Here is a 20,537-nt window from a genome sequence, read left to right as displayed (position 1 = left end):
TTCAGTTTATGAACGCTTCAGTTTAAGTACTCCGCGGACCATCTGGAACAGATTAATCCACTTTCCATTACTTTCAATGGGAAAGTTTGCTTCAGTTTATGAACGCTTCAGTTTATGAACAGACTTCCGGAACCAATTGTGTTCATAAACCGAGGTACCACTGTACATAGTGTGCCACATTCCCCATATTAAATGTTATAGAGTGAAAACAGGGGAGGAGGAGACTTTGCTGTTTTTGATGGCAATCTAGTAGTCCGTGTTCTACCTCGTGTGGAAAAATAATGACCAATCTTACACAGTGTTGAACGGATTCAAAATGTTTCATGGGCATGCATAGTGGCCCATTACAAGGAGTCTTCACAGGAGAACTAACACGTACCCAGAGCTGTTAAAGTTCATTAAGTAAATATTACCTGATATATAGCTTCAGTGAAAGTCACCTCATTCTCCCCTTTATAGCTGCCTTGTCAAAGAGCAGAAGAAAATAAAATTAAACCCCCATCCAGGCAAAGTTTATCATGCTAAAGTGCTGCAACTTGCTTGTCCTACCCATTCCAGTGGGACTTAAATGTGACTTCCTTTGGGTTAGGGCAGTTGAATGGAAGCTCACAATCTGCTGTGAGTAGCTGAGTATGCACCAGGTGCCAAACTAAACAGAAAAGTGTCAGGGACTAGGCAGAAAAGCTGGTCAGAGGAACTTAGTCTGTTAAGGCTGAAGGAGTGAGCAGTGTAACAGGTAAAAGATGGGGAGGTCTTTCTGAACTCACAAGTCAAACCCCAGAAGCTCTTTTAGCTTGGAATCCATGAAACCAGACGGGGGCATTTTGTGGGATTTGGGCGGTACCACTGAATCTTTTATCCAATTTAACCTGATATGCCCAATTACTTATGGGTTTATCCACAAAGTGATTTTACCATGTCAACTATGTGTGGCTGTGTTGTCAGAATGTGCCCCCATGTGGTGCAAACTGGTATTTTATGACAGCAGAATGGAGATTTGGTTGCCGTGGTTCACTTTGTTGCGGCAAAAGATACCGACTTGCACCCCAGAGATTTGCTCAGACATAAATGAACATGGTAAAGTTACTTGGTAGTGACTTTTCATACCTCCGTAAAGAAAGTGAGAATTGGGCTTTCAGTTGGGCATCTCTATAGCCAGTTTGTTAGTTGTATTTAATTGTTTGCTGTACTACCAAATTTCTCGTTATTCCTCCTGTCTGCCTCAGAAGGGACCTGTGTGCTGTGCTTTGTGCTAGAGACAGATAGAAGCAACTAAGTTTTAATAAAAAATGGGAAAACGGCAATGGTTGTTTCTTTGTCCTAACATCCCTCTTGGCCCAACCTGAAACCAGTTTTGCACCAAGTCCAGTCTAATCTAATTAAGTCCACATTACACCTGCACTCTGTTTTGGCTAGTAAAAAAAGGCAGACTTTGGGGCTTCTCCATCATGTCCAGATTCCCACCACCACCTTTAAGATTTTTGTTGTTTTGCAAATTACCTTGTGAAACGATGGTCCTGAAAAACTGTATTCTGTTATGGAAAATAAAATCAAAAGCCAACATTTACTACCAATATTGTTTTCTTTCTAGTTCTGCAAGGCACAGTGGTTTCAGAAGAACTTTGTGGGCATGGTTTCTATCTGGAATTTCTGAATGGTGAGAGAATTTGCAACAGGGGAAAAACCTCTAATCTCTCTAGAGCAGGGATGCTTCCATCATTCATTGGCCAGGCTGGCTGGGGGCTGAAGGGAGTCCCACAACACTTGGACTCTGCTCTAGAGCTTTATCTCTGTTGATGTAAAGCGCTAGCATCTGTATCCCCAATGCATAACCAAGCAAATAGGAGTAGTTAATTTGCACATCATTGATGAAGTCCAGATTACTAGGTATTCAATGTTAACTAGTGTTGAGCAGCTTTTTCAAGCTGAGCCATAAAACTATTATTCTTAACTGGAGAAGAGCCATAGCTCAGTGATGGAGCATCTGCCTTGCGTGCAGAAAGTGCCAGGTTCAATCCCTGGCATCTCCAGGTTGGGATGGGCATGGGCCCTGCCTGAAAATTGCTGGAGAGTTGCTGCCAGTCAGTGTAGATAACACTGAGTTAGATGGACCAATAGCCTGCCTCAGTATATGGGTCCCTATGCTGGTACTTGGAGTTACTTCAGCAACTACGACAAGTTTGTCATTTCATATTAATGCCACAATTCAAACATTTAACACAGACTAATTTGTATATGTGTCCTTTAAAAAAATCAGAAGTTTCATCCCTTGCACTTATTCCCATTTATAACTCCTAAGGTCATGATCTGCCTCTTCCCTTGCAGGCTTATCTGTATCAAAAGCTTCACCTCCCAAGTTTAATGAGCTGGATAGCCACTCATATTCATATTGGTGTGTGTGTGTGTGTGTGTGTGTGTGTGTGTGTGTGTGTGTGTGCCTGAGCCTGCATGCAGATCTTCCTGGCTGGATTGGGGGGGAAATACTTTTCTTCTGCCAAATATTTGCTGCCGTTGAAACAATGGCTACTATTTGCTCTGAAAATATGTTCCTTCCTTAAACACAGCTTGAATAATAAGGCTTGATAAAGGCAGCTAACTGAGTAACAGTATTATTATTATTTCTTTTTTAAAAAAAAAGTATTAAAAGCCTATAAAGATTCCTCTTGGTGGAATTTTTTTAATAAGCAAGGGTTTGGAATATTTCTGTTCAAGAAATGATTTATCTTAGTTGATTGATGACAGGGATGAGAAGATTTCTGCATTTTGTGGGCATAAAAACACAGGACTGACACTTGGAAAGGATACCGAGAGTGGATTAATCGGGAGGAAGCAGGAGGAGGTCAAGAATAAATAAACAGAACAGAGTTTAAAAGTTTTAAGAGGGACCCAGCTACTTAATGGATAATGTAGACCTGCACAAAGAAGTGTGAATTTTCCAGTCCAGTTCAAGCAGAAATGAATAGCAGCTCTCATTTCCAAAGTTAAATACCGTCTGTGCATATAAAACAGTTCATTCATTAGTCCAAGTGTTCCTGTTGTGGCAGTCTTGAAAAAGTATTCCCTTTCTCTTGAGTGTGCTCTTCATAAGACAGAAGTTTTGGAGGACCACCTAGAGAATTACAGATAAACACACTTAGAAGGTTGCATAAGGCATCTTTGATGAGATTTAACACAGATTATAGTTTATACTCTTAACAATCTAATAAATAAAGGGGTGTATGCTGTATTAGGAGAAGGCTTGGACTGGCCGGCTAAAGCAGGCGAGGGTAGCTGATGCGTCCCGAACCCTTGGTGAGTTAGGGACTTCCCTGCATGCCAGATAGGCTCCAATAGATTGAGCAGACAAGATCAATAGTGGACCCAACAGTCAAGAAGGGAGTTTCTGCACATTCTGTAGAAGAAAGTGAGGGGCGGACAGGTCTCATCAATCTGGGAAGGTAGCCCATCTAAGAGAAGGAAAAGGAAAACTTCTCTAAACCTCCATTACAGAATATCAAGGTGGTGTACAACAATGCACACTCTCTATGCTCAATGTATATTTGTACAGATTGGGGGGGGGGGAAGTTGCAGGGTATCATTAGTGTTATTTCAGCCTCTGACTGAGGGAGCTAAAAACAAAACCCTAGCATCAAAGACGGGAGTTGGTGCTCCAGTGTGGATTCTAATTCATATACAAAACATATGCCTGCAGTTGAGCACTGGATTTGGCCTGGAAGAAGAATTGAGGGGATCTACAAATAGATTGACCATTGCTACAACCTGAGCACTATGGGGCATTATTTAACCAGCTTCAGCCTCACCTCTAACCTGCAGTATTAGCAGTAGACTAAGGCTGCATGGCTGCCACTGGTTGGTCTCAGAGCATAGCCCCCAACCTGCAATCAGTCAATTACACTGCAGTGTGTGGTATCTTACTCCGCCCAGCTTATTTCTTACAGGCTCTCTACAGTTACCTTCTTTGCAAGATGGTCCCATCCATTTGTAGAGACAAGTGCATTTGCCATTTCGCACATTGCATTGGGATTTATTGGCACATTGGCACTGCTGAGAGCAGTTGGGGCCATATTTGCCTGGCCCACATTCTGCAAGAGATAGCAAATTTTTATGTCACAGAGTTTTAATTTTTAGTTTTTACTATCCCCTCTCCATCACCACTGCCACTCACCCCACCAGAAATGCTTTAAAACAGAGCGGGAGAGAACATGAAAATAAAGAAGGCATGCTAGGAAATAAGGAAACATCAGATTCTTCTCTTACGGTACTCTTAATCAACAATTTATTAGCATTTAATCTGTAATATGAATGGTTTGTAGCCAATCAGTTGATTTAATCTAAAAATAATCCCACTTTGCAATGCTTCAGTGAAGGTGAGAGGATTCTTAGGGGAGAAGATATTTTATTCATAAATATGAAGTAATTTACTTTTACATTTTTTATTTTTTAAAAAAGATGGCAATGACTCCAATCCAGTGGAGGATGTCACTAGCGGAAAGGAGAGAGGCAATTCTCACTTATTCCTCTTTTGCTTGGCAGTATCCCATGCCTAAACTGTTCCAGAGAGTTGAACTTTCAGGAGGAATGGAGCATTGGGGGAAGGAGGAATTGTCAAAAATCACTTTCTCCCCTCCACCCTCTGCTAATGAGAGCCTTCACTTGATTGGAGCACATTATCACAAGCAACATTTATTTAAAATTAAAAAAAAATCCTTCCAGTAGCACCTTAGAGACCAACTAAGTTTGTCATAGGTATGAGCTTTCGTGTGCATGCACACTTCTTCAGATACACACGAAATGCACATGAAAGCTCATACCTATGACAAACTTAGTTGGTCTCTAAGGTGCTACTGGAATGAATTTTTTTTTTGTTTCAACTACATCAGACCAACACAGCTACTTACCTGTAATATTTATTTAGTTAAACAAGTGTGTCCTCCCTTTTGTCAATATTGCTCTCAGAATAGGGAAAGGAACTAAAAGAATAAAGGACACCCCCCCCCCCAAAAAAACCAACAACCCTAAACCGCTTAAAACAACAAAACATTTTTTTAAAAAAAATCACACTAAACAGTGGCAGAAGCAAAAATATATAAAAGGATTAATGCAGAAGACTAATAGCAATCTGGTGGCATTTAAAAAGGTCTGAGAACATGAAGGGCAGGCGAATGGGTTGGTGCTGCTTTTTTAATGGCTTCCATGCTTGGTTACGTGAAAGAGTTGGTTCTCCGTCATTCTCATTACTGATTAAATTTAGGGTGGGTGGGTGCCTGAGGAATTCAATTTCTGTGAATTCTGATGCAAACAGAATTTATCTGCACCTCTCAGGCCGATGTGCGGATCAGAAACGACCCTTTAGTAGTTGTACTTCTTCAAATTCTGCAGACCTCAGCTCACTAAATGTACCCAAACGATGTATTAAAATATGCATTCTGTAATAAGATTGGTTTAAAAATGAACATACTGAGACATGTATATTGAGGCATATTTAGATATTAATTTCCATGTGATTTTTTTCAAACAAAAAACATTGCAGATATGGAAATGGGATAAAGCAAGCTTATGAATAAACCTATGAGGACTTACATGGACTGAACTGACCATTTCTGCTGCAGGGTGCTCATTAATGAAAACCTCCATAATTCTACTACTACATTTTCCCATAGACACTTTCTCTCACCTGGACTGTGATAAAAGACAATAGACCTTTTCTTTACACCATCTGAGCTATTACATAACTAAAAGCAATTTGCTGGGCAGTTAGGATCGCTTCCCCCCACCGGGAGAATTCTTTAGTCCTATTCAGACACTTCAGTTCTTTCAATTAAGGGAACGTTGTGAGACAGGCTCTTGCAAACACCTCTGGGCCTGATTTTAATTTAAGTAATAACCACATTTTCATGTTCATAACAATGTGTATTTAAGACATCTGTTTGAAAGTCTGCAATGTTAATTTAGCAGAAAAAAGCAACCTAATAAAAAACCTATATATTCTCTTGCTTTTTTTTTTAATTAACATTATGGTTGTTTAATGGGTGCTTTACCAGAGTTCAAATTAAAATCAGGCCTTTTATCTTTATAGCTGCTGCACAGAGTCACAGCTGCTCATGGTTATATCACAGATGAACTCGGCCTAATTGAAAATAAAAATGCAAATAAAACCAAACCCATAACAGCTTTTTAAGCTTTGGGGGTTGCACAGACTGTTTCGAAGAAAATAAAAGTGACTCCTACTTTTCTTTCCTTTTTTTCTGTTCCCCCCCCCCAAGGAGTACAAAACTTCACTCTTATTTTTTGTGCTGAGCTTCCCTCTTGTGTTCCCCAGTTGTCTAAACAAAAACACTATCTAGCTGGAAAAGCTCTCTGCATTCAAGTAGCCTTACTCATTGTACTGTGTGGTCCCTATTCAAACCACAAGAACTGAAAGATTGGAATCTTGAGCAGGGAATGGGGCAAGCTAGGAGTCATTTCCTTTCTTTTAGGCTCTTGGGTTGGAGCAAATTCCGCGTTTCCAACATCCTGGGGCACTTCATTCACACTGGCTGTATTTGAAAGCATACCATGCCATTTCCCTTCTGGGTTGTGGATCTTGAAGTTGTAAGCAACAGGCTGTTTTCCATCCCTTTATAGTCGGGACCACATTTCAACAGTGTATTGTTGCTTGTTCATTTGCTTCAAGTGGAGACCATCTGGGTTTAGACCCAGTGTAAACATTAAATGAGCCTTAAGGCTTGTAATGATGGGACCTCTGCAGCTTCCTAGCGATTTCCCCTGGCTATAGGAAAAAAATAAATGCTTGAGAATAAATCATGATTGCAAAGTCCACAGATATTCTCTCTGGTTAATCCAAAAGGCCAAGATCAGAGTAATCCGCTTGAGTTGAGGGTGGATGGAAGTGTCTGTGGCAAAGGTCTTCCAAAGACCTGCTTGGCTCACATAAGCCAGGGAAGTGTGTGTTGGTTCCATAGAATCATAGAGTTGGAAGGGTCCCCAAGAGTCCTCTAGTCCAACCCCCTGCAATGCAGGAATCTCAGCTAAAGTATCCATGAGAGATGGCCATCCAACCTCTGTTTAAAAACCTCCAAGAAAGGAGAGTCCGCCACCTCTCATGGGAGTCTGTTCCACTGCTGAACAGCTCTTACTGTCGGAAAGTTTTTTTTTCTGAATGTTTAGTCGGAATCTCCTTGCTTGCAACTTGAAGCCATTGGTTCAAGTCCTACCCTCCAGAGCAGGAGAAAACAAGCATGTTCCCTCCTCCATGTGACAGCCCTTAAGATATTTGAAGGTGGCTATCATATCTCCTCCTATTCTCCTCTTTTTCAGGCTAAACATACCCAGCTCCTGCAAGCGTTCCTCATAAGGCTTAGTTCCCAGACCCTTGATCATCTTGGTTGCCCTCCTCTGCACATGTTCCAGCTTGTCAACATCCTTCTTAAATTGTGATGCCCAGAATTGGACACAGTATTCCAAGTGTGGTCTGACTAAGGCAGAGTAGAGTGATACTATTACTTCCCTTGATGTAGACACTATACTTCTGTTGATGCAGCCTAGAATAGCATTAGCCTTTTTTTGCTGCTGCATCACACTGCTGACTCATGTTAAGCTTGTGGTCCACCAAGACCCTTAGATCCTTTTCACATATACTGCAGTGGCAAGGAAAATAATTGTACCAGTTTCAGGGCTAGTGCACACACACCCCTTTTTTGAGAGGGTGCTAGGGAAGTGAGGCTATGCATCTGGTAGACCCAAAGCCTCTCACAGTATAACCCCCCACTGTCCTGTTTGGGCCTACTACCACCCTTATTATTGTCCAGTTCCAAGGGCCTTCTGCTGGTTCCCTCACTGAAAGAAGTGAAGTTACAGGGTTGCAAAAAGCAGCTTGTGGGTGCCATTTTGAGTAAAAAAAAAAAAGAGTCCAGCGTGAAAAGGGTTAAGCAGTACCTCCCCATCAGGAAGGGGAAAGGGCAATTCAGTCAGGACATTGTTACATGTGTCTGCTGTGTAAGATCATTTAATTGCAGCATGTTCCTTATTTGTTTATTTAAATGTGTGGAGCAGTAAAAAATGGCAGCCCCCTCCAATCTGCAGCCTTAGGTGGTACAGTCTATTCTACCACTTCAGGGTTATCACGTTATTCCAGGATCTTACCAACATCACACCTGTCCCCAGTTGTGCCTGGTGGGCAAAAGCACTTTCCAGTAACTGGGTCACACCGAGTTGATCCTGCACACTCACAATGATGTTTGCATTTGTCTCCAAACATTCCAGCTGGACAACCTGAAAAAGCAGAACATTGGCATATATGCAATATATATTTCCATTGTAAGAAAGACAATGCAACGTAACTGAATAATTTGCCTTAACATTTCATTTAATATCAATACCTCTTGGTAGGAGTGCTTCCCATGTTCAGAAATTGCATGGCATGCCAGTGTTTGAATCTAAAGCAACTTCAGCATAGCTAAACAGGCCCCAAGATGCTCCAGCACTTTGGTTGACTTAAATAGGAAATTTACCTTTTTCACAGTGTACCCCTTGGAAACCTGGGGCACACACACACAACCCACTTGCTGGGAGACATGTGGCTCCATTTTTACAGTTGCATGGATACCAGCAGTTGAGACCATAAAATCCAGATGGGCAGGCTGAGAAGTGAAATGATAATGTTATTTCAGAAGATGCACCATTTTCACAGGATTTTGTCCCACACTAATTGCAATGTTGGAATGCTGGAAGAAGACATCTGAAGGCAGCCCTGTATAGGGACGTTTTTATTGTTTGATGTTTTATTATGCTTTTATATTTTTTTGGAATCCACCCAGAGTGGCTGGGGCAACCCAGTCAGATGGGCAGGGTACAAATAATAAAATACTATTTATAATCATCATCATCAAAATATGAAGAGCCTGCCAGATCAGGGCAGTGGCCCACATAGTCCAGCATCCTGTTCTCTCAGTGGCGAACCACATGCCTGTAGTAAACCTACAAGCAGGATTTGAGCACAACAGCCCCCCCCCCTGGTTTCCAAAAAATACAGTAGTATTCAGAAGCATTAGTTAGTGCACCCAACTGTGGAGACAGAATACAGCTATCATGGCTAGCAGCCATTGATGGCCTTATCATCCACGAATTTCTCCAATCTTCTTTTAAAGCCAACCAACCAACCATCACTGCCCCCTGTGGGAGCATGTTCCATAGTTTAATTATGCACTGTGTGAAGATTTGAACATTTCAGTAAGAGGATAGGCTGGTATGGTAGCTAGGTGGACCTTCATAGGAACCTGACTTATACCAAGTCAAACTCATTCGTCCATCTAACTCAGTATTGTCTACACTGACTGTCAGTGGCTTCATAGGGTTCAAATGGGTGTGTGTGTCTTTGCAGCCCTACTTGGAGATTGTGGGGATGGAACCTTGCACCTTCTGCATGCAAAGCAGAGATAAGGCCCTTCCAATAATTTAAACTATGTACTGCTTCACAGATGCCTACACACATCCTATATAATAAAGTCCAAGTGTCTCTGCGTCCAGTCCCTGTGTCCCTGGGTTTGCACTACTGTGCATGTGCCCCACGGACACAGGGATTGGACACAGAGACTGGATGCACACACACACATGCTCCCCCCCTCTGCCTCCCGTTTCCCTGTGGCCGCCAACCGCCGCTCCCGGCCAAACAGCGCCTCACTGCGCTTGCGCTAAAGCGCGAGGAGGAGGAGGCTGCTTTCTTTTCCTTCCCCCCCTACGCTCCCCCCCGGCGACCAGCAGCAAGCGGGCGTCGCACACACACACACACACTCTTTTCCCCCGCCTACCGTTTCCCTCGCAGTGCAATCGCGAGGCTGAGTGTCTGACTGACTTTGGTTGGCTGCGGCGGTGGCCACATAGCGCTGCGGCGGCGGCCGCCGGGGGGGGGGAAATGACAGGGAGAGCGTCGGTGGGAGCAGCTGCTGGAGCGGCAGGGCCGAGGCCTGGTCCTCGGGCGGCAGCAGCAGACAAGGAGGGGGCTCAAGCCCAGGGGGAAGGCAGGAAGGAAGGAGGGCCCTGGCCACCCCTACCTTCTCCCCTCCCCTGCCTAGGCATGGACCGCGGCAGTGGAGGACGAGGAGGCGGAGCAGCGACGGAGGAGCAGCACCGGTGGCAGCCCAGGAGAGTCCGGGCGCGTGTGGGTGGAGAAAAGAAGGGAGGGGGAGAGAGAGAGCAGGAATGGGCGGGGGGAATTGCATGTTCTAGCACCAGAATCGGGGCAGTGGGGAAACCCCTAGCCTCTGGATCAGGCCCCAAAGAAGCCTCTACGAATGTCCCCGAGGTTGCTAGAGCAACAGGTCTGCTCTAGCACCCGTTATTTTAACGGGCTTCAAGATACTAGTCACTCAATATTTTCTTCACATAGCAGCAGAACATTTTGACAATTAGTTTTAAGGAGATGCAACAAGATATTAAAATTATGTCTGTGGTTATTCTTGCAGAGGCATGCATTGTTATTGCCAAGCTAGCCTCTTGGCTTTGCTTCCTTGGCCGATTACTTACTGTAGTTGCAGGAATGTCCGTAATAACCTTCTGTGCACTGACAGCAGCCAGTAAACCGGTTGCAGGTTCCGTTATTCTGACAAGCGCAATCTAGCTGACAATCAGAGCCATATTTTCCAACAGCACATTCTGCAGGGGGAGGGGGAATGTCCAGAAAATCTTACTAATCTAAACCAAAAACTAAACAATGCTCCCCTGCTAAACAATCACAAGGCAACAGGAAGATCTGAGAAATATTGCAAACTCAAACCCTGCTGCTACTTCTTCCAGATTAAACATGATTTTACATAGATGAGAACATTGCAAGTAAAACTGTTTCAACTATCTGGAGAGTTTCAAAAGCATTAGTAACAAACCACATCTCTTTTATCATGAGGTTTTGGGGTAGTTTTGTGTCTTCCCATGAAATGTTCTCAGGAGTTATATCCAGTGACCACTACTCTACGAACCAATAAACTCAGCACAGCGTAATTTGGTCATTTATAATTGGGTTGTCTGGATGAGGAGAATTGCACCATAAATCCCATGCAAATATGTAGGGAAAATGCTCGTCTGTAAACAACGTAACGAAGGAGAATAGAAATACTACCTTTCTCACAGTAGCGTCCCGTCCAGCCAAGTCCACAAATGCAGGTCCCATTCACGGGATCACAGATGCCACCATTCTTACACAAACATTTTAGCTGACAGTGGGGGCCATATCTTCCCTGGGGACACACTATAGTAAATTAACAAAGTGTTTTTTTAAGAAGAAACAATAATTTAGTGCAACACAAAAATGAATGTCATAGCTAAGGGAGACAATCGCCATTCCCTAGACAGCTTCCCACTATACAGGAGAAGCAAGAGACTTCTGGTCTTTCAGGTGTCATTGGGAGTCCCGACTCCCATCAACCCCATCAAGGATGGTTGTGGTTGTAGTCCATTCCCCACTTTGCTCAAAACACAATGAAATTGTAAAAGACAAGCAAATCTATACTGTACTTCAAGCCAGGAGAACAGGTTGTAACATGCACACACAAATAAAGAAAAGGATGAAACCATGGATTGTTGATGGGGTGATAGCCAGATCCCCCAGTGCACTCTAAATGTGAAGCTGTCTTTTACAAAGTCTGAGTAATGTACCATCTAGCTATGTCAGTATTTGTACTGATTAGCTGTAGTGCTCTGGGGTTTCGGGCAGGAATCATTTGCAGCCTTGAGATGTCAAGGATGGAACCAGAGACCTTCTGCATGCAAAGCAGTGAGCTACAGCCTTTCCCCATGAATGCTGTATTTTTCCTCAAAGGAAACTGAGTGTTAAGGCAGAAATGAATGAAAGGATTTTTAAAGCCCATTCGTTCTCACAGGGATGATTTTACGAAGTATACCCTTGCCCTTTCCATATGATCTTTATAAGACAGAGAAAGAACTTTGCTAAAAAAATTAAATAGATCAGAATACATTTTAAAAGAACCATTTCTTTATGGAAACACCGTTGAGCAAGAGCTGGGGATGGGTGGGACAACAGACGAGAGAAAGAAGTGGGTAGGAGGCAATAGCATGACAGTGGTATTAAGACTTTTGCATGCATTAGCCTCCAAGATTTGTTCTGGTTGTCTAAAAGCTGATCATCTCATACATTGAAGGCAGTTGGGTCCAATTCGGCCAGGTGGACAGTAGCACTTGCCCGTCACCGAGTCACAATGTCCTTTACCACAGGAGCAGAATAAGGCACAGTCCTTCCCATAGTGATGCTCTGGACAAGCTAAAAGGAAGAAAAAAGCAGCATGGTTTGCCAGCTCATTGCAGATTGTTAAATCTGCAAGTTCTTTTTCTTAGGAGAAGGCTGTTCTTTTTACTCTACTAAGGCTGTGTACACAATACAGATTTAAAACATATTCAGAGAATTAACCCCCCCCCCCAATTTCCCGGAAACTGCAGTTTGCTAAGGGTGCTGGGAATTGTAGCTCTGGGGAGGGCAGGCTGCGGTTCCAAGGATACTTTTGGGTGGGCAGAATGTGCCTTTAATGTGCTTTAATAGCATGGCATGTACACAGCCTGTTTGCTAGAAAATATTTAGCTTTGTTAGACATTTTGTGTTAAATAAGCCCCACTGCTTCCTCACCAGGGGCTGGGATTGCTCCATGTTTAAATGTGTGCCAGCATTTGTAATCACTGTGATGTATGGAGCTCACTTCCTCATGTCCAGTGCATGGGCTGCCCACAAACATTCGATTGGCTACTGTGGGAAGCAAGACGCTGGCCTAGAGAGGCACTTACTTTTCCCACAGTCCGCTCCGATGAAGCCAGGCAGGCAGTCACAGGCTCCTGTCACAGTGTCACAATGCCCTCCATTCAGACACCGACATGCTTTCCTGCAATGCGGGCCGTATGTTCCTTTGGGGCATCCTGTTGAAGTCAGGGGAAAGCATCTCTGAGAAAAGCCATTCAGTGCACAAACCTGGGTTGTGTAGACACAATGCATTTCAAGCAAGTGGCCTCTCCTCCCAAGAATTCTGGGAACTGCAGAAGCTACAGTTCCCAGGATTCTTTGGGGGAAGTCATGTGCTTTAAATGTATGCAGTACATGCACCCTTTGGTGTGATCTTGGCAGCCCTGGTTTACTCCAATCACATAAAAAAACTGGGTGGGTCCTGATTTTAGAACAAAGGGGCCAAATGGATGACAGTAGATGACTTTTCCTCATGTTATCTTCCTGCAATTCCTCCACTCACCCAATACTTTCCCCTCAACTAAGCTCACTTCTAGGCTTCAGCTGAGGGGAAGAGACTGCAGTGAGAGCTGGGGAACATCCAAGTTCAGACCAAATGGTTTCCCTCCATAACTTCTTATGGGATTTTTATGCCACCAGCCTCTTGGCTTCTGAGCCACGAGAACCCCAACATTGAGTCAACCACAAGAACCAAGGTGACACTCCTACCTAAAAGACCAGTACCAGCTTTTTAGCCCAACAGGGCCATGCAGCCTCCATCACTGGTCAAATCCACACCTCACATCTAAAGCACACATTTTCCCGTAAAGAATCCTGGAAACTGGTTTGTTGAGGGTGCAGGTATTTATAGCTCTTTGAGAGGCAAACTACAGTTTCCGGGATTTGGGGGGGTGGAGAGAGATGCTTAAAATGATACGGGCTGTATCCGTATCATCATTGGAGCAGGCAATGTTGAACCTACCTGGCTCACCATTCTGAAAGGACCACTGCATAGCTACTCTCGTATCCTTCAATAGGTACCACCTATATCCTGAATGTGTCATTGTTTAAGCAGGGATGTTTATTAGGATGCTTTCTCCCTTTCGAATGCTTGGAAAAGTCTATCTCCCCCCCCCCAACAAGTTTAGATGCCCAGTTGGTTGGAGACAAGGCGACGTGAATTCAAAAAGTACCGGTAACCTTGAGCTACTGCAATACCTAAGAAATCTCTTTTGCTGCAAATATACAGTCAACACCAAATCGAACTATCTGAGTAGATCAGTTTCCCCCTCTCTTTAGGCAAGTTAAACACACACACACACACACACACACACACAGAGAGAGAGAGAGAGAGAGAGAGAGAGAGAGAGAGAGAGAGAGAGAGAGACTCAAATTCTGCTGCTTTTGGTGTCTATATTTGAAATCTCGGTTCCTGGCAGAGAAAACTGAATCACTCCAGCATCCTTTTTTAATATCTACCAAGCGGATAGAACACACCCTCCATAGAATGACCTCATTTGGCTTGTCTTGCAATGAATGTCTCTTTCGCCCACCACACTTCCCTTATGGTCACTAGTTGGCTTTTGTTTAAATAGTTTGCTATTTACTCTGCATCAGACACCTGAATCTGAATCTCTCTCTCCCCCCCCTCTTTTGTCCCCACAACTCTTACTTGGCAAAGCTCATGGAATTGTTTTCCAGTTCACACTGACACCGTTTTGTTCCATGACTGGAAATGGTTAGGGCAATTCATATAATCCTTCCTCTTACCAGTAAACTTACCCTCCTAACTTGCTATTTATTTCAGTTCAACTGCAAGCAATGGATCACACACGTCTGTGGCCAACATTTAACTCAATTATCATTTAATACAGCGCCCTTGTCTGTTCCCACTTTCCCAAAATGGGCTGTCTGAAGACAGTGTGGCCAGTTAACACACAGCCCTGCCGTTTTCGTATGCTAAGCACCCATAAAAAGACGGTTTCAGCTTCCAACTGCCAGTTATCTAATAAAGACATTTTCTAATTTAACAGTTTCCTGTGTATCTGTGTTATGGTTTTTTTCTTCTGGGAACTGCAGGAATGGCAGCCAGCCCTCTAAGTCATTTCCTGATTTCTTCCTTCTGGCCTGGATTAGTCCTGCCATGACCATCAGTTCTTAAATCCTTTCACAGCAGTAGCAAGTAGCTTTCTTTACCCAACCTTATTATTTTTATTTTAAAAAATCTGCAAGAACAAAACCAAAACCAACCAACCCCCCCACAAAACACACAAATTTCAAACACCACCATTGCCTATAACTAAGGCACAGAGGCAGTGAAGGATAGGACATAAGTATTGCCTGCTTCAGGTTTTGCGCAGGTTAGATAGATGTTAGAGACCTAATGTTTTTGAAAAGTTAAACCTGGAAATTGGGGTTTTTTTTGTTCATCTGGGGTGGTGGTGCCCTCTTGCCCCCCTCCATGGAGGAGCATGCTCCCAATTCTCTCTTTTTCTCCCACCACCCTCCACACACTGTTTGATGTTCCCAGTAACAGCTTCCTTCTGGAACCCAGATGTTCTGAAGACCCATAGTGCAGTTCGGCTGTCAAAACTGAAAGATCACCTGAGATCTACTGAAAGATTACCTGAGAAACTGGTGGGCCAAACTAGCACATGCTAGCACAAACTAGCAAATGCATATCTGCAACATGCTTGGAGTAATAATAATAATAATAAGCAAACAGCATCAGCTGAGGAAGCTGATTATTCATGGAACTGATAGGCAATTTAACCATTTTCTCCTCTGCTGTGGTCCTAAGGTGAATCTCAAATTACTATTTGCTTTAAGGGAAAATCACATTGGTGCATCTGAAGCAGAAATGGTTGATTGCCACGCTCACCCATGGTCAACCCTCTGGGAGTGGCCTGTCAAACTAGGTGTGATAGAGGTATAAAAGCAGCATCTGAGTATCAGTTTTTTTGTGGCCCTCCTAGCACCCTGCCCAATGTGTCCACGGGGGGGGGGGGAGAGAGATGGACCCATGGCCACCAATCTCTGCTCAAAAACTACCTAGGAAGGAGAGTCCACCACCTGTTGTGGGAGTTCCCTCCACAGCTCTTACTGTCAGAAAGTTCTTCCTGATGTTTAGTCAGAATCTCCTTTCTTGTAACTTGAATCCATTGGTTTGGGTCCTAGCCTACAGAGTGGGAGAAAACAAGCTTGCTCCATCTTCCTTGTGACAGCTCTTTAGACATTAATTCCTCTTAGGAAGGAATGAAGATGATCACAGAGCTGCCACTGAAATCAGCCAAGTTACCCCCCCCCCCCATCCTAACACCTTGTTCAACTGATCACTGTCCCGGTATCATTATGGTGCCTCCTTTTCCAACCAGGTCCTGGCATCACTGGGGGTGGGGGAACAAGAGTCTGGCTTTTCAGCAGCCGTTCCTGGTCTCTTTAATGTGTAGCTCCACCCTTAACCATTGCTTGTTGCCATTCAAACACCTTGTTTTGGTGTGCCTTTCATCTGGATACAGCTGAGTGATGCCATGACATTTACGATTCACTAGAGCAAATTTAGATGTTGGGGTGTGTTGCTATCGTGCATCAGACATATATGCCCTTGCACTGATTTATGGGTGAATAAAACGATTCTTATTGCTAGGCTATCTGCTTCCTTTGGTCCCTGCCAAGACACTATTTCAATTCTTCACTCCAAAATTCGTGAACATGAAAGCCCAGTTGCTCTTGGCGGCTAAAAGCCTCTGCTTACCAGCCAGCTACACCTTTTATGGATAATTTCTTGTGCTGCTTTTTCTCTCTCCCTCTCATAGTACTATAAGTATAGCAATTGTTGCCAGGAAAGGTTTCCAGCTATATCCAACCACATGCTGGTTGGACTCAATCCAGCTCAAGTTCTTTGGGAGAGGCTTTGTACACTCCCAAACTTAATTTTTTTTAAAAAAAAAGCATACTAAATGTTCCTGCTCTGGAGATAGTAGAATCATAGAACTGGAAGAGACCCCAAGGACCATCTAGTTCAACCCCCTGCAATGCAGGAATATGCAGGGGATTGAACCTTCAACCTTGGCCAAACCAGGCTGATGGTTAGACCACAAGGGTCCCCTTTTCAGCATTAATCTTCAACCAAGCACCAGTGATGCATGAAGCCGCCTTACACTAAAACAGACTGTTGGTACATCTAACCCAGGGGCAGCCAACACAAGCCCCCCCCCAGATGTTTTTGGACCACACTTGTCATCCGTACCTGCCAGCATGGCCGATGGTCAGGGATGTGGGAAACGCATCTCAACAACTTCTAAAGGGTACCACCTTGGCTATCTCTGACCTACCCTAATATCCTCAGCTCTGAAGGCCAACCTAAATATTATACAAAGAAGCATGTGAACAGATAGTTGCTCTTGTCAGGTAAGGTTCGATGACATGCCAGCAAATTCAGGTTGTGCAGTTGTAGTTAACTGGGAGGTCTCCTGCAACAAACCCACTTCCCTCAAAGTTCTAGCTTTTTGTGATAAGTGACTGGAAAACATGGGATAACAGTTGATTTGATAACATCATCTAACCTCCACATAGACAAATCAGAATGAATGCTTGTTAAATAGCTAATGCCATCAAAAACCTTACTGCAAAAAAAAGATGAATGCTCAGTAAATAGACTGTTTGGAACTGCCCATTGTTGAGAGACATCTAGCTTGGTCCTGTCTAGTAGTTTGTTCTTCATGATCTCAGGCATGAGCGTTTCCTAGACCTGCTATCCAAGAGTAAAGATGAAAACCATGTATTCTGCTACTGAGATATGTTTTCAGTCCATAGATACACAGGTTCAGGTATGCTCATGCAGAGCAAAGATATATGATTTGGGAGTGGAGAATTCTACTTCTTTCTCTCATTTCCTTCATTCTCATTTAGCTAGCCCAATGCACTGAGTCATCCGTAGGAAGGAGCAAGTTTGGCTGTGTTTGGTACAGATGTCAGTGTGGGGGTACTGGGGCTACCATGTTCTCATAGGATCTTCCAGTTATGCTTCCTTGCAGATGTCTTATCTCCTCTCGTCACCATTCGCCAAGCTGCTCTTGCTGTGAAACCATCATTCCAATGGTGTGAGCCTTCCACAAGTGTACTGTATCAGTAAAATAAACAGATGGTGTCCAAGAACAGTGCAAATATCCTTTTCATGAGCAGTAAGGCTTTGTAATAAAGCTAGCCAGGGCTGAACAAAGCATCTTCCAACAGTTATTATTCTTATTTACTGGAAAGTAGTAAATCATTATGGGACCCAGGTGGCGCTGTGGTTAAACCACTGAGCCTAGGGCTTGCTGATCAGAAGGTCGGCGGTTCGAATCCCTGTGACGGGGCGAGCTTCCATTGCTTGGTCCCAGCTCCTGCCAACCTAGCAGTTCGAAAGCACGTCAAAATGCAAGTAGATAAATAGGAACCGCTACAGTGGGAAGGTAAACGGCATTTCCATGTGCTGCTCTGGTTTGCCAGAAGCGGCTTTGTCATGCTGGCCACATGACCTGGAAGCTATACGCCGGCTCCCTCGGCCAATAATGCGAGATGAGCGCGCAATCCCAGAGTCGGTCACGACTGGACCTAATGGTCAGGGGTCCCTTTACCTTTAGTAAATCATTAAATTAGTTTTTGCTCTTGTAAACATGAACAACTGACAAAGACAAATGTTAAGCACCATTGAAATAAAACAGAATGCAAATACTTGTAATGCTGTGCTGGACTGCAAGACGCAATCCGTCTGCAATTACTATACGATGTATTTCACATTGTATGCCCTTTTATTGTACTAAAAGCTTCACAGGAGCAATCTTTGTCTGATTGTGCCCACAGGACTTGATCCGGAAATATCTTTGCCACTTCACAGTGGCATCTTGTAGGGCAGGAGTAGGGAACCAGTTGCCCTCCAGATATTGCTGGACTAAACTTATATAATCCAGGACCACTGGCCACATTGCTAGGACTTATGGGAGTTGGAGTCCAACAATCCTTGCTGTAGCAGTAGTGTGAGGGAGGACACATTTACCACTACTCCTCCAGCCGTGGTTTCCTATGTTTGCTGCAAATGGGTGCAGGTAAGCCTTCCACCCTTTTGTAAAAAAAAAAAAAAGTCAAATTTCTGTCTACCGTAGGAAAACAGAGGCAGCCCTGGATGTATGCTCAGCCAGTTCACAGTTGCATGCCCATCAACAGCTGAGTGGGGCATCAAGGGTTGACTTGCATGTGTGAATGGCAGCTCAAACACCACAATGAGAATGGTCAGATCATCCCATATCAGATCACTGCTTTACACTGGTGGTTGTTCTGTTCACACATTCAGTAGCTGCAAAGACACAAAGCAAACAATGTGCATGCATGTGTGAACTCACCTAATGTCTTTAGCCCTGGGCTAAAATGCCCTGTCTTCCTGTAATATCAGTGCAGAAAGAATGGGGCACACCAGAATAACTCCTAACTTATGTGCATCAGACACAGCCTGCCCCCCAAAAAATCCCGTCTATGAACTAAAGGGAAGGTGTTTTATTCTTAGAAGAGGATGCGAATAGCAAGAAGAAAATGCTAATTTGAAGCTGCAAATAAAAAGATAATGAATTACAACCCTCCTTTTTAGCCAGTGTTTCTTATCATTCATCATCTTTGTTCCATTCCACAAATCATTTTACTGAATCTGAAGAAGTGTGCATGCACACGAAAGCTCATACCAAAATAAAAACTTAGTTGGTCTTTAAGGTGCTACTGAAGGAATTTTTTTTCATTTTACTGAAGTCACTCTTAAGACACATGGCTCTGCTGGTTTTTAAAAAAGTTATTATGAAGAAAGTCTTGGCCAACTGGTGGTATGTCCTTCAGGTTACTCTGCATTCCTTGACTCAGAAGAGCAATTTGTCCTAATTTGATTGTTCCTATGAAGGTTGTGCAGTGTAAAGGCTGACTTTAACAGATTGCTTTTGATTTATTTTTACTTGCATGCAGCATGTCTTTTTTATAACCACCATCCACACTCAGTTGAATGCTTTGAGCTTTTGGGAAGCTTTTGGGGGGGTAGTGTGTGCGAGTCAGAGGCAATGGGAGATATGTGAAACAGCTTTTAGAGATGTGTGAAATACTTCTCCCTACAAACTTTTAATTTTACCAAAAATATTTTGACTTCCCTCAAAATTCCCAGGGACATCATCTCTGAAGTGTAGCAACTCTCATATTCACTAACAGAAATAAATATCAATTAATATCAATGTCACCTGATAAGCCAAACATATTTCCTAAATCAAGAAGATGCACCCAGCTTGTTTTCCACACTGCCAACTGTACTGAACACCCTTTTACAGGAGAGATAATCAATTACAACCATTTAAAGACTGTGATAAATATGCTGATTGATTCATCATACCAATCCACCAATTAATGCTTTTAGCACTAATAAAATTGTTAATGGATAATTGGGAAAGAGTCCTTTACCCAGCAGAATGTGCTTTGCAATAAATTCCTCCCACCTATAAATCAGTCCTTTTATTTAAATTTATATCCCACCCTGTCCCATAGGCTTAATGTGGTTTAGAACATTTTAAAGTGAAAAACGACAGATGGAGTATAAATATGCACATAAATATATACTGAACCTGGGTTTGCCAGGTGTAAATTTAGGCGCAGTACCAATTATCAACCCTGGTTGCACAGATTTTTAAAAAAGCATTTCCACAGCCGTTTTAAAGCAAAGTACAAAATACAGTTATGCATGACACCACACATGTAGACCAAGACAGTGGTTGTGGATACAAATTTCCTTCTGCACTGCACCTGGAAATGCACCCTT

General features: G+C 43.3%; 1 protein-coding gene across 1 annotated transcript in view; it reads right to left on the bottom strand.

Moving 5' to 3' along the window:
- Positions 1-2,653: 2,653 nt before the first annotated feature.
- LOC118093937 (uncharacterized) overlaps positions 2,654-20,537 on the bottom strand; it is a 197,993-nt gene continuing 180,109 nt past the window's right edge. Inside the window, exons 30-37 of the mRNA XM_088669182.1 lie at positions 12,784-12,912; positions 12,143-12,268; positions 11,111-11,239; positions 10,522-10,650; positions 8,511-8,639; positions 8,143-8,271; positions 3,954-4,082; positions 2,654-3,109 (exon numbers count right to left, since the gene is read on the bottom strand). Coding sequence (XP_088525308.1) covers positions 3,018-3,109; positions 3,954-4,082; positions 8,143-8,271; positions 8,511-8,639; positions 10,522-10,650; positions 11,111-11,239; positions 12,143-12,268; positions 12,784-12,912 — 992 coding nt within the window. The 3' untranslated portion in view covers positions 2,654-3,017. The remainder of the gene's footprint in view (positions 3,110-3,953; positions 4,083-8,142; positions 8,272-8,510; positions 8,640-10,521; positions 10,651-11,110; positions 11,240-12,142; positions 12,269-12,783; positions 12,913-20,537) is intronic.

This window comes from Zootoca vivipara, chromosome 5, assembly GCF_965207765.1.
Source record: "Zootoca vivipara chromosome 5, rZooViv2.hap1.1, whole genome shotgun sequence".
In the NCBI taxonomy this organism is placed as follows: Eukaryota; Metazoa; Chordata; class Lepidosauria; order Squamata; family Lacertidae; genus Zootoca; species Zootoca vivipara.
This window is presented reverse-complemented; position numbering and strand designations above follow the sequence as displayed.